The sequence below is a fragment of the Anser cygnoides genome, chromosome 2, assembly GCF_040182565.1.
Source record: "Anser cygnoides isolate HZ-2024a breed goose chromosome 2, Taihu_goose_T2T_genome, whole genome shotgun sequence".
Classification (NCBI taxonomy): domain Eukaryota; kingdom Metazoa; phylum Chordata; class Aves; order Anseriformes; family Anatidae; genus Anser; species Anser cygnoides.
This window is the reverse complement of record NC_089874.1, coordinates 137,668,866-137,687,198: the sequence shown is the minus strand read 5'-3', so window position 1 is coordinate 137,687,198 and position 18,333 is coordinate 137,668,866. Positions and strand designations below refer to the sequence as shown.

The window sequence follows — 18,333 nt, the reverse complement described above, 5'->3', positions numbered from 1 at the left end:
AACAAAACATTATGCTATAGCTGTCAAAGTGCAGGACTTAACTGGAAAAGCCAGTGTCCCTATGTTCTCTATATGGTCAGTGGAAAGAGAAAGTTGCCTTGAAAAGGCAGTTCAGTGTAAGATATTCTACTTCCATACATCCTTTGCAGGAACACATTTAAGTAGAGAACAAGATATCTATAAAATTAGCCATCACCTGAGCTATGTGCCTAAAGCAATGGAAATCATCCCAGAACACAAGCATTTAGTAGATGCAGCAATGCACAGGGAGGTACTGGGTCACTGCAGGTACTGGGGTCAGCTAAATGAGGCTTGCAAAACTCAGCTGTTCTCTCCTGTCTGCATAAATCTAGCTGTAGCTGCTGCTGTTTTTTAATATATTCTGATACATGACATAACATACCATGTCCAATACTCTGGTGTCTGAACAGAGGTTTCACAATAAATCATCTACAACATTTTTTGTGCTTTAGTGTCTAACTCTTCTGCAAGTCATTAGTGAGAACATTTTTGTCCGTGACTGGGTGACTTACTGCATGTTCCCATGCTAAACTTACCTGTGCAGTACAACTTTTAAGATTGTTAGATCTTTCAGTGCCTTTATATTTAATGGACAATCATGTGCAACATGATCAAAGACCACAAAAATCACTGGAAAGAGTCTTATTTATTAATTTGTGCAGGTTCAGGCTGAGGTCTCTGTCCAATAGCAGAGGATCAAGCTTTTTTTTTGTCAAATATCCCTACCCTTCCGTTATAGAATCATAGAATCATTAGGGTTGGAAAAGACCTCCAAGACCATCTGGTCCAAACATCACCCTACCACCAATATCACCCACTAAACCATGTCCCTAAGCACCACGTCCAACCTTTCCTTGAACACCCCCAGGGACGGTGACTCCACCAGCTCCCTGGGCAACCCGTCCCAATGCCTGACTGCTCTTTCTGAGAAGAAATGTCTCCTCATTTCTAACCTAAACCTCCCCTGGTGCAACTTGAGGCCATTCCCTCTAGTCCTATCACTAGAACCTCAGTCATCCAAACACAGTATGTAAATAACTTGGAAACTTATCTTTTCTTTTACTAGCAGAATTTACTCATAGTTTAGTTTGCTGAGTAGCAGAAGGTTACAAGAAAGGTTCTGACTGTTTCAAGCAGAAACCATCTGCCATAATTTGCAATTGCCTTGCAATTTTGAGCTACTTTCATGCCGATTCTGCAAATTAATTCTGTGAGAACAGAGCTCTGCACAATTTTAATGAGCATTAAACTGAACTGTCTATATGGTATTTAATTCCAGTGCAATTAAATGTTCGTGCAAACAACTGCCTGCTTGCCTACAAGTCATTTGTAGGACTGGTGAGTTATGGATTAATTTTGTAGTACGAAATGATCATGAACGATGATATTTTCCTTTGCTCATGATCAAAAGTAGCAACTGTAATATATTGAAAATAATATATGAATATGTTAGATTTAGTTACTTTGTCCTGACTTTTCTAATTCATACATAGAATTTACAATGAACATTTCAGACATCAGAAAATGTTGTGTAATTATCTTTCATTAACGTGTTTTAGCAAAACAAATATCAGCTTGCCAATCCTGTGCTAGTCTTCTCAGAAATGCTCTTCCTCAAAGGCAAAAAAGTATTGAATGGAAGCAAATTTATATTATTGATTGCCCTGTTGATTTTGTGCTACCTTCATTTAATGGGTCCTAGAGATGTGTAATATTAAGAGAAATCACAAAATAATGCCGTAGTATAAAAAGTTTTAGCCTACAGGTGTGACTTTTCCTTCTGAATGATCTTATCCTATAATTTTCTGCAATTAGAAAGGAGGGTGCAGTGAGGACAGAGCCGATCTGTGTGCAGTGGTGCCCCGTGCCAGGATAAGAGGCCCTGGGCACAAACTGGCCCCCAGGAGGCTCCCCCTGAGCACCAGGAGCACTTCTGTGCTGTGCGGGTGACGGAGCCCTGGCACAGGCTGCCCAGAGGCTGTGGGGTCTCCTCCTTGGAGCCCTTCAGAAGCCGCCTGGACATGGTGCTGGGCACCCTGCTCTGGGTGTCCCTGTGTGGTTGGACCAGGTGGCCTCCAAAAGTCCTTCCCAACCTCAACCATTCTGTGATTCTATGCAACTAAAAACTGAGGTCTCATTGTTAAATTTAGTGTACTGTATATATATATCCCATCAGTGAAGCAATATGCCAGAAAGAAGACAAAATGATGTGGTACTAGAACATTTCAATAAATTATATCTTACCTGGAAAAGCGGAAAATCACAGTTACTATAGTGGAGACAACACCATACAACAGTCCCACATTAGCAGCAAAACAGATTGTGAACACGTAAGTACTAACCCATATGCTCTTTAAGGAGGGAAGAAAAAAACTTGATTAGGTGAATGGCGATTAGCTTTAATTTTGTAACAGTCCACATTATATGAGTCAGAAAAAAAAAAAAAAAGAAAAGAAAAAAAAGAAAAAAAGAGAGGTGAACATTTGGATCTTTGAACTGACAAATACAGAAGACTGAATTATCGATCAAAATAACGTCACTCCACTAGAGAACACATCATCCTAATGCTCACAGAAGTTCATTTTGGAGTTCCTTAAAACAGTATATGAAGTTGCACTAACAGTGTAATTCAGAATAAACTCAGTTTGTTAAAGCTATATTTGATTTTCTCATATTGTAAGTTATTGTCAGCTTCTTCACTGCACGCAGTTAAAATCCTCCTTTCCTTTTACACAATGAAGTACCCTAAAGATCACATACAGAGAGCTCGTCTCACACTAATTATTTAATTGGGAATTATAATTTGATAGGAAGTTAATTAAAAGTGGCATTTAGCAGACTATAGCTGACTAAATCAATTCTATAACAATTTTAAAATGGTGGAGAAAGAATTTATTCGCATGAAAATTGTAAGATTTCAGATTGCTTCCCCATCTTTCAATGCTTGATAAATAATACTTTGAATTCATTTTAAATATAATTAAAAAAAAATACAAATAAGAATATCTGAAACAAAAGTCACTTTAAAAGGGTTTTTAAATATTTAAAAGGCAAAAAAAAAAAAAAGACATTTCTTTTTTTTTCTTAATTTATTTCTAAACAAAAATAATCATCTATATTTCCATACTATAACACTCCATGTGGCATAGCGATGTATAGATTTTTAAATTAAAAGGAGAGAAATATAAATGGCTGGATTTCTTATATAACTTTAATGTTAGGGATATTCAGCACATATTTCTTTCCTTGAGGAACCCTTAAGAAATGACTCCCACCTAATCTTTATATAAAAAGTGTTAAAAAAGAATGGCAAGTATTTTCACTCCTATGAATATACTGTTCTCCACAGGTGCCCCTTTGAACAATTACAGTGCTTCTTGTTAATGTTTGCAGAGGAACAGATCACATTACAATGGCACAATTGGTGTTAAAATTACCCTTTCTGATGCTTTCACTTAGCTCAGGAAAGCCAGAGACAATAGCATACTTTCAGCCTAACCACAGGAATTTTGCTCAATTAGATTTCAGAACTGTTATTTTATGTATTATAAACTGTAAGTCATACTGTACTAACTCACGTTTCATGGAGGACAGAGTGTTACATGACTCTACTGAGAAACCTTTTCCTCCCTCATCTTCAAAAATTCTTAACTACTGCAAAAGGTTTTGCAGTCTCCTCAATGACCCAGCTGCCAGGAAATGAGGTGGTTCATTCTTTGAAACAGTTCTCAGTCTCCAGTAATATTTTAAAATGAGATCTTATACAAATTACTGTGGATATATTTGCACAAAAAAAAAAAAAAAAAAAAAAAAAAAAGCAACTCATGTTTAGTACTGACTGATCAGAAAGAAACTAATTCTAAACTTATTTATTATATATTTATAAAGGAGCTTTCTGAATATGAAAGGGCTAACAGAAGGACTACAAACCTGAAATTCATTTGGATCAAGAGTTGGCCCATTCTGGTAAGGCTGAACCCTTGACAAAGCCTGAGATCAAGCAATCCACTTCAACTGCAGACCTGTGCCTTGCTGTCACCTTATTCTTGATATCACATCTAACTAAATATCTGCTGCAAGACCTGCAAAATTCTTCTTAGTCTCAGAAGAAAAAAGGAAAGATGAAATCCCAAAACAAAGTCCACACTGGAAGAATCAAAGCCAAAAATATTGAAGTACTGCTGAGTACTGAGAAAGCTAGTTGAGTACCCCTTTAGCAGCATAGTATCTTACCTCTTAACTGTAACCAGACTCCTATTGTTGTAGAGGACGAGCCAAAACAAGCATATTCTCATCTGCCAATCACCCTTTCAGTGATTTATATTGGCCTTGAGTCAGTACTTTTTATGCAGAGTAGCATCAAACTTGTAGGAAGAAGTTATGTTAATCTGCTAGACTTTTTTTTTTTTTTAATTCACAAAGAAGTCATAAAAACATCAAAGGTTTCTTTGGCAACTTACTTCAAGATTGTTAGTACATACTCCAGGATGGATAGAATCTAACCACTTCATTCTTCAAACCTCAGAGATAATGTATTATATAGGTACATGTTACTCTCAAAAATCAAAACAAAATCCAACTTTAAAATATGCTTGTACTATATTTTAAAGAGGGAGAAAAGAAACAAGTAGAAGATACAGATTTATGTTGAATCCTGCATGTATCAGAAAGTATCAGAAGCATTGGGGGGTATTGTGACTGCATGCATGTAGCAACTATCTCTGAAACTCTATGGGCAGTATGTTTCCATGTAGACCTTTGAATTTCATAGGATCTACACATCCACCACTGGGGGAAGGCTACAATAGGAACTTGGTGGGATAAAAGCACATAAACAGAAGTGGGAGAATACTCTCTAGGTCAATGATTAAACAATGCAACACTAAAATATTGTGATACTAAAAGTTTCTGTACCACTTTGAAAACTGATGATAGATTTACTTTTAATTGCAAACTGAAATGATCAACTATTGACTGTATGGGTATGGTTCATTTCACTTAACATTATCTACAGCACGGATGTCTGCATCTGGGTAAGCTATCTAGATTCCCACTATAATCAATGGAGACTTGCTTATCAGTGAGAGAGGGGAATTTAGGATGATTCTTCCTGATTATGTTGGTGACTACTTAAGGAAGAGATGAATCATGCCCTAACATGACTTGACTGACAAGCCTTGCACTGTATATACTGTGAAGTATGCCAGTCACTTGCATGTAGCCAGGAGAATCCTATTAAAGTCCTCTTCATTCAGCAGTTGCCTTGGCAGAGAAGGTGCTGGAGTCCAGGAGGAGGCTCAGACTACAGGGAGGATACATAGTACATCCATGCCCTAACATCCTTCTGCAGACAAATGACTGATGTCTGCATACATTCCTCAGAGTACCCTGCAGCAAAACTCAGCATTTGAGTGCTCAAGTCAACTATAGTCATACAAGAAGAACTGCTGAATAGTAGATGATACGGTACTTTTTTAATATCATTTTTCACAAGCATTCCATACTCAAGAGTTGAGAGGGTTTTTGTTTCTGAAGACTGCCTGGAGACAGATGGACTGATATAAATATTATTTTTTAAAAAGAATTTATATGGCAATCACACTCTCAATGGATTAGGCACTTGTAAACCTCTTCCCACTCCACTTAGACAAACTGCAGCAAAATTAATGTAACACAGAGTAGCATGTTCATTAATGCAGGAGGGATAGAAAATCTAGGACTTCATAACCTAGAAGTATTTGTGTAAAATTATTGTCATAGAAGAGCTGGAATGTTTGCTACTCTGTGGAAATTTGATTAGCAAAGCCCTCTGAGATCTCTCATGAAACAGGGCCTCACCATGATGAATACCTGAACAAATCTACAATGTTATCATGAGGATATTCTCATGAGGATAAGAAGATAAAATGTTCTAAAAATGCATGAAATTACACCAATGGGCTCCAAAATCCGATGGAAGACCTTCCCTGCACCCCTTACTCCAATCTATTTTGACAAAGTAATTTGACAGTGTGGTGGTTTTGTGTTTCAGAAACCCACACTGGCGAGATGCTGGAGGGCACTTGTTGAAAGTAAGCCCTCCCTTGCTGGCTCTACTTTAATTGCTGACTTGGTATCAGTGATTACATCTTTTACATATTAATAAATGTGCATACACTTACAATTCATTCATCCATAACTACCTCTCGCATCACAGCACCATGCAAGGAATGTGTAATTTTTACCATAAATTGTTGCTGTTCTTTCTGTTTTACAAGTCAGGCATACAACTTAGCTCTGCCTCAGCTGAGGTCATTTCCTGGCCAAGTCATTTGTACAATTTGTAACAGTTTTTATCTTTAAATAAAATATTATTTTTCTGTTCAATACTCTAAATCCCTTTTATATAGCTGTTTAACTCATGAGAATAATCCTTATTCTATTGTCATTTTTCACCTTCTGAAAAACAGTTTCCCTGTATTTGGTAATTTCTATTTCCAAATGTTAACAACAAAATGAATATTTTTCTTTAGCAGTCCATTATCAGTCTTTGACTAGTTAGAATAGCTGCAGCTCATCTGGGATTTTCAGCCCTAAAGAGAGTTAACAAGAACTTTATTGGCCTTTTTGTTGATACTAGGAAAGTGCACTCTCAAGTTGGTGAACAGAAAAGAGAAGATATGTTAACAAGTAGGCCTGTAGAAGGAATTAGCCTTGCGGGGAAGGGTACAGAAATCAATGCTTGAACTGATGACACACAGAAAAAGTCCGCTTTCCCTCCCCCACCCCACCTTGCCTCCCTCCTTCCCCACCCCCCCCCCAAAAAAAAAAAAAGAAAAAAAAAAGAAAAAAAGAGACAAAAATTCATGACAAATCATTTTCAGGTCAGCGTAAAAAACACAGATAACACAGGGATCAACACCTTAGAAACAACCAAAAGATGGAGGGAGAAGAAAATCTGTAATGTATATAGTTATGTAAACATACTGTTATTTTAAAACACATATCAGTGGAATAGAACAATTATTTATCTGAAATCATTGAAGTAATCTGAGAAGGTGCTGGGGCTGACAGAAGATCTTAATTGAAGCAAGAGACCTTTAAAGTTAATGTGAAAGTTGTGAATGACAGGACTCTGGAGCAAGAGCAGTGAGGTTCTAGCTGGAAAGAATTTCATTGTGATTTGAGGGATGGGATTTAAAAGCAGGACATTCCTGAAATCTGATAAAAAAAAAAAAAAAAGTTGAAAGAAAACTGAAACAAGTATATGTAATTATATTAACAACTATATGTAGTTATATTAAATTTGCAAGAAAAAGCAATCCGTGGCTGAATGGAGAGATTTCAAGCTGTACCTTTTACATTTAAAAGGATTATGATGTATAAATCACTAGTCGACAAACTGTGTTCAATGAGAAGCTTAAGTGCGAGGGAACAAGGTAACAAAAACTATAACATTCTGTTTCCATGCACTATCATTTGCCAGACACGTGAGCATAACAAACCTGACTTCTATGTTACATGACACACACCCTTCAAAGAATCAGTTCCAGAAAGGACAGCTGCTAATTACTTCCAAATGTTTTGTTAGAGTTTCTCTCTTCAAAATGCTCTGGATAACCTGGTAATGGAACTGATTTGTTTCCAACAAGCTGTCAGGTCTTGGGTGAATGTTTTCAGGCCAAAATCAACACCACTGTAATTTCTCAAATCACTGGGCTTGGTGGGGCTCCCTAGCCTAGGCAGCAACATAAGATCCATGTTTAGAGCTTTAGATTATGCTATTTAGAGCAGGATGATTTACCCTGTCAGGCTAAGGATTGATGGTACAACTACTTGAAGATAAATCGTTGTTCAAGTACGTTCAGTCAAAAAGATAAACCCAGCAAACTCTCCCTCTCTATAAACTCTCTTAAAAATAATGACAGATGTCAGAGATGTAATAACTACTCACCCATCCTTTTCTGCCAAAACTACGAAAGCAAAAATCAGTCAGGCTAGTCTGCCTATAAAGATGCATCAAGGCTGGTGAGCTTCTAGAACATTCTGCTGGAAAACTTAACCATTTATTTTCTCAATGCATTGTTAGGGAAGCTATAGATGCCTCCCATAACTACCAAATTTCTTAAGTCCACTGTCCCCAAAATAATTCTTGATCCACATCATTTATCATTTGGGTCAGTGGCAGCCTGGGTCAAGCTGAAGACCAAATACAGTACAAGTGATAGAAAATATTTTCAGAATTTTGCTGCTTGAGGAATATAAGGCTTCATGAAAGACAGACCTTTTCTTCTTTTCTTCTGGATGATACCAATAATAATAATAATAACCCTAGTCTTCTATCATTGAATATGAGAAACCTCACACAGTCAAACTTGATGATGTTTACTCAATTCCATTTTCCATACTGAAATTCGATACCTTATAAACATATATATATTTTAATCAGGCTAGACCAACCATTACCCCTGCAGAATACTAAGTCACTGGAGAGTTCAACAAAATTGAATATTACCTCCAGAAACCTGTACCTCCCACCACAGAACAGGGGGATATGCCCCAAATACTTTTATAAATATTTGCTAACTGAAACTGCATAAGCAGAAGTTTCAGAATGATTATGGAATATCAATATGTGTTTGTGTGATCTAGAAAGCTGTTAGAAGTTTTGGTTCCACTAATTTGGTAATGTATTCAAAGGTTCCCTTGCTAGAGAAATCTGGAAGTCTTCCTAAACATGGAGTCCTCTTTAATATTTGCTGGGAATTCTGTGCAAAGGTATGTCAGATTGTTCAGACTTTGAATTAAACTGTATTTTCATATTATGCCTCTTTCTACCTATCTGCTCTTTCTGCTCTATTTTATCTCTAATACTGCAGAATCTCTCATTATGATCAAATACGTATTCTCTTTGCAAAATCTCTGAGGTAAGGCAATTTACATCTTTCTGCATCTCTGGTGTTTCCAGTTCTGCTTGTAATGTGTGGTCATTCCATATCCAAAGAGAACAAAGATACTGGGATCTTTTTGACAATAACAAAATAATAATAATTAAAAAAATATAACTATAGCAAAAACATGCTAACTGGCTAGAGTAGGCTTACAAAATTAGATACATATCTGACCCAATTAGTCTGGTCTGACTGTATATACATTTTCAGCATTAAATTGGGTTTGATTCTTTATCACTTGCCAAAATTTCTAAATTTTTTTTTTTTTTAATACAATTGACATTTCAGATGCAGCTATTCTGAGACAGAAAATAAGCTGATTAATACACAAAAACCCTAATAATAATGTCTTGAATGTCTTGCACTTATCTATTCTAGGGCCATAGAACTATTAAAGTTTATTTAGCAAGTATTTATTAAAGGCTCTCAAGAAAAACTCCTCGGATTGAGTCTCACTTACCCAGTCTATTTTATCCACATTCCAATATTTTTTTAAGTCACGGAACTGCATTAACATTCCTTTCAAGCCCACAATGATAATGCTTGCTAGCACACACTGAAGGAAAAAAAAAAAAAAAGAGCTTGTTATGGAATTAGTAGGGAAAATGAATGTTCTTTCTTCAGTTCAATGATCAATATGGTAATTAAACTATTGAAAATCTGAAGTTAGTGTTTCAAAAGTGGGATAAGTTCAAGTATTCTTCTGATGTAAATATAATAGTATCACAGACATTCTTTTTCTTTCTTGAAGGCATTCTAGAGGGCACTTGACTATGAGAAAATGACAAAAACTTCAGGACATTCCAAGACTCTCCATGGATCATCAGACCAACTACATTCTGACACATTTGGGGGACCCCAAAGCAAATCAGCACCCAACTTCTCCACAGTGAAGAAATTAAGTTTCCCTTCATAATTACCTACAGAAAGTGCCTAATGCAAAAATAAAAAATAAATAAATATCCATTAATTTTGTGGCAGACAAGATAATTTATAGTTCTCCAAATCAAAAAAGGAGGCAGAAAGGGATGAAGAAATCTTCAGGAGCTCAAGAGTGATGGAGAATAATCAACTTGCAGCGGGGAGGTGGGGAGAACCAAAAAAGCGTAGGAGAATAGTAATAAAATATCAAGAAAGCAACATATGAAACATTTTTCTTTTTTTTTTTAATATGGAAAAAATCTATAGGAAAACAGTCAAAACTTACATATATTCCATATAAAAATGAAGGGGGGAAAAGAGTATAGTAAGAAAAAAGACATATTGTGCATCTTCAAATGTCTCTGATTTGCATGATTAGAATAAGCTATAACAGGATGTTTTTAAAAGTGTTCTGCCTTCATCTGACACTGCAAACAATAGCATGAAGTAAGTTTTAAAATTGTATACAAACATAGCAATATTTTAGATAATTTTGGAGCTGTATTCAACATCTTTGACATCTTTAGATAAAATTCATAGAATCATAGAATGTTGGGTTGGAAGAGACCTTAAAGCTCATCTAGTTCAAACCCCCCCTTGCCACGAGCAGGGACACCTCCCACTAGACCAGGCTGCTCAAAGTCCCATCTAACCTGGTCTTGAATACCTCCAGGGATGGGGCATCCACAGCTTAGCTGGGCAACCTGTGCCAGTGTCTCACCAGCTTCGGAGTAAAGAGTTTATATCTAATAATCTTATATCTAATAATATCTAATAATCTTATATCTAATAATATCTAATTTAAATCTCCCCTTTTTTAGTTTAAAGCCATTACTCCTGGTCCCATCACTACACTCCCTGTTAGAGTCCCTTTAAAAATAAATAAATAAATACATAACTATTCATTTTCAATATCAAAAGCTAGATATATCTTATGTGAAAATACATCATGTTACCTCATAGATTCTTAATGTAGAAGATGTATTCCATGACAGTTATAGGAATATCTCATATTTTTCTGTAATTAAGCTTAGATCACTATCTTCAATCATCTCTGTTACATTTATTTCAAAAGTATAATCATACATCATATACAAAACTGGAGTAATATTGTGGATCTTCATTAATTTCTACCAAGCTCTGTCAATTTAAAACCACAGCAATCTGGCTGAATGCTTTTCACAAACTACATGTCAAAAGTAAGTAGAAGAGAAATACTTTATTATATGCTTCAGTGATATCTTATGTATATGAATGTGTATGTGTAAAATCTACATATACTATGCAGTAACCTCTATATCTTATTATTCTAGGACATGTTCTACCCTTGCTGTTTTCTCTCTCATTGAAATTAAAGGGAGCTATTTCAGATAGTATGACATTTCTTTCCCTCAAAGAAATTAACTCTTTAGAAAATATTTGATGCAATCTTTAAAAAATAAGATAAGGAACATACCATAGGCAGCCAGTATAACATTGGTCCAATTGTGTAGATCACCACAAGAATTAATGCAGAGGAGATAAGGCAAGCCACCTAAAATAAATGAAGAAGAAAATCCAGTCCAATCAGTCAATTAAAAAAAAAAAAGTTTTATTGTTAAAAGTTGTAGACATAGTCAAGAATGAGATGCTGAATATGTCAGCTATTAATGTATCTATAGATTGCAGAAATATGTAGTTTCAGTTTCTATCTAGGGTGATTACTTTCAGCCAACAACAGTGAAAATATAGTAAGGGATACCAATATCTGGGTTAGACCATGATGTCAGTACATAGACTGAGACCACAACACCATTGACGTAGTTGTTAAATGGAACGTGTGTAAGCATTATCTCATTTCAGATGTTTTGCTGCATCCAGTGTCATTCCATAACATATTTATAGCAATTGCATTCTATGTAGCACTGAATCACAGATCTGTCATAACACTGAGTATAAATTATATATGAAGAACTGTATTATTATTTTTGCACAGGAAAAGTTTTCTAACTTCTTTTACTGGGATTGGCACTGAAAGGAAGCGATTGGGTTAAGTCAGAAACCACCAATGACCCTCGTGTTTTAGCAGCTATGCATTTTATTTTAGAAAATGTAGCAGCAAATTACATTTATATGTATATATAATGATAATTAATGCAAGTAACATGAATCCAGACAAACATATGGCTTAAGAATAGTATGTTACTTCACAGTATTCATGGTATTAATCTGATGGAAAACTACAGTAAAATTGTAATCTCTTTCTCCACTCTGACTGTTCACAAAGTAGAGAACTTCTGGTCTCATTAAGATACAGTCCAGATTCACAGAAGGTTTTGATGGTAAGTAGACAGATGCTCACTTTATTTTTATATTGATAAAATTTTTCTTTACTAAAATAATTGTTTAATTTTAAGAGACAAGTTGTTAAAAACAAAACCAGACAAGTTGTTAAAACACTAGAGAAGAGAGCCATGGTGTACTTAAAAATACCATCAAGGAGGATAGACAGAGTGTTTACAGAAAAAGGGACACAAAATCTGCTGGTAGAGTCACAAGGAGCTTTTCCCTTTCTCTGCCTTCTCAAAAAAGCAGCACACCTCCCAGCCAAAAAAAAAAAAGTGTTGATTCTACTTGAAGGACAACTCAGTCCATGATACAGTCCTTCACTTCTGTTGTCTCTTTGGAAAATATGTCAGTGAAGAATAAGCGACATCACTGAATGCAAAATGTAGTCTTTGGAGAAAAGAAGGCTATGCATAGCCTCTGCAAAGCTCTTCACATTTCTCTCATGTCTCTCTGTGTACTTAAATCAAGCTGTTGCTCCTTTTTTTTTTTTTACCTATGATCTGGCAAACATCTATTAGTGATATTCTTCTAATTTGTTCATTCTGCCTAGACAGACCCAAAAGAAGGGTCTGGAGCAGATATGTTGTTTTCCAAAACAAAGGCAAAGAAGACAGGAGAGAGAATGTTGTTATTTATAAAGTATTCTTATAATCCTAGTGTATGACCACATTCCAATTTGTGGATGCAGACTCTGTAATACTATGAAACCTCTGGATAAACCAAGCCAATACTTGTTATTTTTACCATGGACTTCCCTACCTTGACTTCAAACCATGTTGGTTTCTTTTTCCATTTCCTATCATGAACAATGTTCTAGTGGGTCATTTTCCTATATGTTCCAGTACTCAGATGTCCTTTATGCCTTCAGGTTACCCATACGGGTTACTCAGATAGGCCTTCAGGATACCCTAAAGCTTCCCACAATGCAGTAAAACTGCACTTTGCCAACAAAAGATACGAGCAGGTAACAGAAGAGGATATCTGTGAAGGTGAAGGCACATGGCATGACATTGAATCCAACACAAAAATTCAAAATGGATAATAAAAAAGTGGTAGCTAAACTATTTGCATATAAATGCTTTCAAAGATGATTATTGGATAAATTATTCATTATTGTTAACTGTGTTCAGAGAAGTGTGCTGGCTAATTAGCAAGTAATTAACATGCAGAGTTTTGAAATAAAACTCTGTATCATTTCTCAGTGTTGTGGTGTCTGCATGAGAAACAATTGCACAATACAGTCAAGAAGAATCAGTACCTATGAACTGTGCTTAAGCTTGTCAGTCATATTTTGTTAGCACTTTCATTGTAATTAATGACCTTTATACAGGCAAGGACAGCAGTTATAAAAGGACAATTGCAACAAACTCCATGGGACATAATATTTATGTGGCAGGACACTTGATTTTCAGAGGAAGGAGGGAGAGGCAGTGTTTAGGGTTTCCCAGCTGGCGTGGCCCACATGGTGCCATCCATATGTCAAGGTCTCAGCAGAGCAGTTTGCTGCCTTTCTTGTTCCCAGGCACAGGTAACAATATTACAGGGTCACAGTGAGCATTTTCTTCAATTACAGTTCCCTCTTTTCCAAGCTACTGCCATGGGATCTTTTGGATTTCATTTCCATCAGAAAGAGAAAGACAAAAAAAAGTCGTGAAAAAATGAAATGTCATCTCTGTGGGCTCAATGAATGCTGAGGGACAGGACAAGTACAGGTCACAAGTACAAGTTCTGTCACAAGGCAGAAGTTGAAACATTGCTTCCTCTAGGAGCAGCTCTTAAGATTACTTCCTCTTTATTTTGAAAATCAGATAAGAGCACCAAATTAATTAAAAACAACAAAAAACAACAGTTTAGCCTGAATCATTAAATTCCTTAGACACCATTAGAGGGCACTTTTGTTACAGTGCTGACAGATTCACCAAAAAAACCAGAAAGGCTTCTGTAGAGTTTCCTGCAGTCTGAAGACAAAGCACTGCAGACCCCTTACTGCCCCAGACTTTAGAGTTTGTATTGAATTAAACTGGTAAAAGTGCATGAGGGGCACTGTTAGCTTTTCTAGTAAGGCAGTTGCTGATCCATGCAGTAATTCCATGCAGATTGTTAGAATTAATAGGGCAGAGTCATTTTCCAGGATAGAGGAAAAGGGAGAAGAGAGGAGTACAATGGATCAATGAGTGCAAGCTCCAGTGAGCAGCATCGTAGACTTATTTCTCCTACTGACTGCACTCTAACCCCTTACCTGTGTTCTGGCACCCGTACTATATAAAAGTGACGTCCGTCCCATTGCTGCCGCACTTGGTATGCAAAAGAAAAATGAAGGAATCACGTTGCTGAGACCATGAGCCAAAAATTCCTGCAAAGTAGTTAAAAAGAATGTTTTTCTTTTTTTTCTTTCTATTATTCTGCCATTTCAAGGCTTCTAGCCAACAAACGAGTCCCCTATGTAAATATTAGCAACGATAAAGGATGGGCATATTTTTTGAGGGAAAATATCACATACATACATGATAAAAGATCTCCCAGTATAATATATCTTCTTGCAACACAGAGCTATCTTGAAAGGTAGAGCTGCTGAACCCAGATTCATCAAAAGCAGAAGACGACACATTTTGTTCACAGAACAAATGATAGTGCTAAGTTTTGAAGATGAAATTCAGCAAAAATATTTACATCGTGATCCACATCTGCTTTTTAACAGGCAGCAGTCTCAAGTAGTGGGATCTGGAGAATGTCCAAGTTTTTTCTGGCTTATGACTCTACTGGAAGAAGACAGCCACTGTCTTTTTTTTTCTTTTTTTTTTTTTTCTCTTCTTTCATAGCATGCTTTAGTGAAAGTGAAGTATGGCAGAAACACTATCTGTGCACTGTATTTCATTACAAACGTATTTGATGTATATTCACAATCAAAATGCAGACGTGTCTGGAAAATGACTTACAGAAGAAAAAAGTGCAGTGGGGAAACTACCTTGTATCTGCAGCCTGAGATGAACAGCTTCTAAAGCTGTTCAAAAGCACCCCAACTTGGCTACCCAGCGTCAGCCTCCTGTCCCAGGCTGTAAGGAGCTCATTCATCTCCTGAGGGCAATGCGTAAGAGAAGACATCTGTACTTCTAGAAGGGCTCAGTACACAAATGGTATTATATCCAGCCAGGACAACACGTGATTATATGTGGGTCTCCACAGCACACGAGAGCACCACTTTAAAGGACACAAGATAGCCTTGCGCACCCACGTGTCACCATGTACAGCCCTGTGCCTGGTCCCTGAATGCAATGCAGCTTTGCCACTATGCTGCCACACTGTATGCTCTGTTCTCATGAAGGGTTTGCTCTTTGCTCCATTATTCTGTGCAGACATACAAATCGTTCCCACCACTTCAGTAATTAAGGAGCATAAGTTACAAGTTTTCCAAACATGCAGAAAGACACACAGGCTGCTGTGCTCCATTTAGTGCCCTTGAGACACTACAGCGTATCAGCTCAAACAAAGCACTTTACACTGCTACCTAGGAAACACTGTTCTGCAGCATCAACAGAAATTCGTGAAACAAAGTATTCATTCTGAACATTTTTTTAGAGAACTGAGTAGACAAGAACATTGTCACCATATTTTCCAGTGATAGCAGAAGCTGCAAAGCACATGCACTGATGTAGCAAGACTGATCTGTCGAGATAGGATGACCAAATATGTCTCCAGCTGCAAAACCACCTGTCCTTCATCCAGCTTTATGTCATTTATCTCAAACCATTTAACAGAAAAGTGGGCGGAGAGCATTCTCATAACACAGCAGTATTTGGTAGTTAAGACCTTATTTAAAATTGAATGTTTTCTACCACGGATTTCCACTTGGCTTGAAGCTACCTGTCCACGATGACCAGCAGTGGGGTAGTGCAGGAAGCAAACATCCCACTCCTATTTGAGCTTGCCCGCTGCAGAATGGAACTCTGCACAGAAAGCTCTTACAGCTGAAAAATTGGCAGTGCTCTCTGAACTCACCCTGCTTCTTTTATATAAATAAAGCTTTATTTCAGATGGGACTTCTACTCTGCATAACCCTTATTTTATAACTGATAAATGTTATAAATGTCCTGGGGCTGTAAGTACCTAGTTTATTTTTAAAACTGCTTTGTTTCTTTAATCAGTAGCTGATTTAAAATCTTAGCTGGTCTTTAAGACCTCAGCTGCCAGAAGAGAAGCTGTCTTGCCTTAAAACACTGGAAAATCACATTAACGCCTAAATTGGCTGCTGGCTGGACCAAATGCAGCATTGTGAGATTATCCTGAAGGATTCACTTTCCCAAAAGGTATATCTCAACCAACTAGGCTATTCTGCAGAGCTGATTTGTACTAGATTGTGGTTTTACAGTAATCACTGGAAGGCCTCAGGATGCCACATGAAACTTACCTTTTCCTACTGGGTGTTCATCTATAACATTTTTCCAAAATAGTGAAGCAATTTCAAGGCTTACTGACCTTAAGGTCTCCTTAAGTGAGGAGAAAGAGCTTTACCTGGTTGTCATCCACAGTATATTTAAACTTTTTAGCAGAGCCTTGGGCTAGAGCTAGCGATGCTACATAACCAACCAGTGCTACTCCAAAAGCTTCAGTGACTACTTCAGACAGGACATTCATGGGTGGCACTTTTGGTGGTGGTAGCCTGTAAAAGAAAGGAAAAAGAAAAAAGAAAAACAAAACAAAACAAAACACAATCTTTTTGCAATTCATGAAAATACAAGAGAAACAGAGAAACAATCTCTGCATGCCTGGTTAACATTTAAATACTTGTGACATTTATCAATATTTTAGATTAGTAAGATAACAGTATATTGGGAACTGCAGGGAAAAAATTGTACTGGCAGATGAAAATTTTAGATAGATAATTCGATTTGTAAATTGTGGTTTGAGAATTTGTGGAGAACTCCCTTTAAATTAGCTCTCTCCACTGACATAAAATCCCTAATTCACTAATTTTGTAATGAGAAATAGAAGAGATTCGACTGTATATCCTTTTTCTTTTTTCATACTTGGCTTTCCTGAAAAGTTCATTTTAAATCTTTTAAACCATTTAGTATCTTCATAGGTTATAGACAGTATGGAAACATACTCCATCTAAGGGAGATGTTAGACTCCATCAAACAATCTGAGGGGGGTTGCTATGAAATGCTGCAGTTAAGAACTGAATCACCCCAGCCCGCCTCTGCACTCCACGAAAAGATTTCGGGATCTCCTTTCTATCATATATCCATCAGACATCATCAGGTATTCCATACGTACTCCATAAAGTATTGAAATAACTACAAAAATGTACAAGAAAGTTTGCATAATATCTATACCAATACACCTTTTTAATGTGGGACTGAACTGTGAGAGGGTATTTGAGGAGTTCAAAAATGGACATGATAGATTTTTGCTATTTCTTATTTCAGAAAACTACTTTGACCTCTTAGCAAGCTGTTTGCAGAACTAAACATATTTAAAAGCCACAAGCTAATAAAAAGCACATTACCCTTCAGGAATATGTCCCACAACTTCTAGCCCATAGGCGTATTCCATATCAGCATAGTAGCAGGCAGCAGATGTAGCAATTATCTATTTGATTCAATACAGAAAAAGACATTATGTTTCTGTTGCTTTCAGGTTCTCACATGGTCCCTGTTATTGCCATAGCTAAACACATGACGGTGTTCATGAATTTATCCTTACTACAATTCACTATGACAGGGAAGTATTATTACTAAAATTTCAGCAAATGTGGAAGTGAGGCAAAAGAATCTAAGATCTGGATGCAATAATGGGTTTAGAAAATACGTCTGAATAAGGTCTATAGTGGAGTTTGGCTGCTCTGTGCTAATAAAATCTTCAAAAGTCTCTGGAAAGCCTCCTGACAATCAGAATCAAACTGTCCCTGTGCAGCATGTGCCTCAGGCCACTTCCATTCATGCCAACAGCTTAAAGTAATTCATAATTTAGCCATTCCTGAGTGGTCTGAGGCAGATGATGTTGTCTGAGCACATCTAATCCAGACTGGCAGAGTTGACTTCAGCACAAAACCCAGTAAGAGGTGGTGTGTTTGCCTCCTATATATATGTTCCAGCACGGATAAACCTTGCTGAGGGAGAGGAAATTTTAGGCC

At 36.8% G+C, this 18,333-nt stretch overlaps 1 protein-coding gene across 7 annotated transcripts in view; it reads right to left on the bottom strand.

Moving 5' to 3' along the window:
- SLC26A7 (solute carrier family 26 member 7) overlaps positions 1-18,333 on the bottom strand; it is a 90,587-nt gene that overhangs the window by 16,460 nt on the left and 55,794 nt on the right. For all 7 annotated transcript variants that reach the window (XR_010828702.1, XM_048075219.2, XM_048075217.2 and 4 more), the window contains 6 exons: positions 17,707-17,789; positions 16,710-16,857; positions 14,440-14,553; positions 11,329-11,406; positions 9,412-9,507; positions 2,266-2,372 (listed from right to left, as the gene is read on the bottom strand). Coding sequence is in view for 6 of the 7 variants with exons in the window: in XM_048075219.2 (XP_047931176.2) it covers positions 2,266-2,372; positions 9,412-9,507; positions 11,329-11,406; positions 14,440-14,553; positions 16,710-16,857; positions 17,707-17,789 (626 nt within the window). In the remaining variant the exon portion in view is untranslated. The remainder of the gene's footprint in view (positions 1-2,265; positions 2,373-9,411; positions 9,508-11,328; positions 11,407-14,439; positions 14,554-16,709; positions 16,858-17,706; positions 17,790-18,333) is intronic.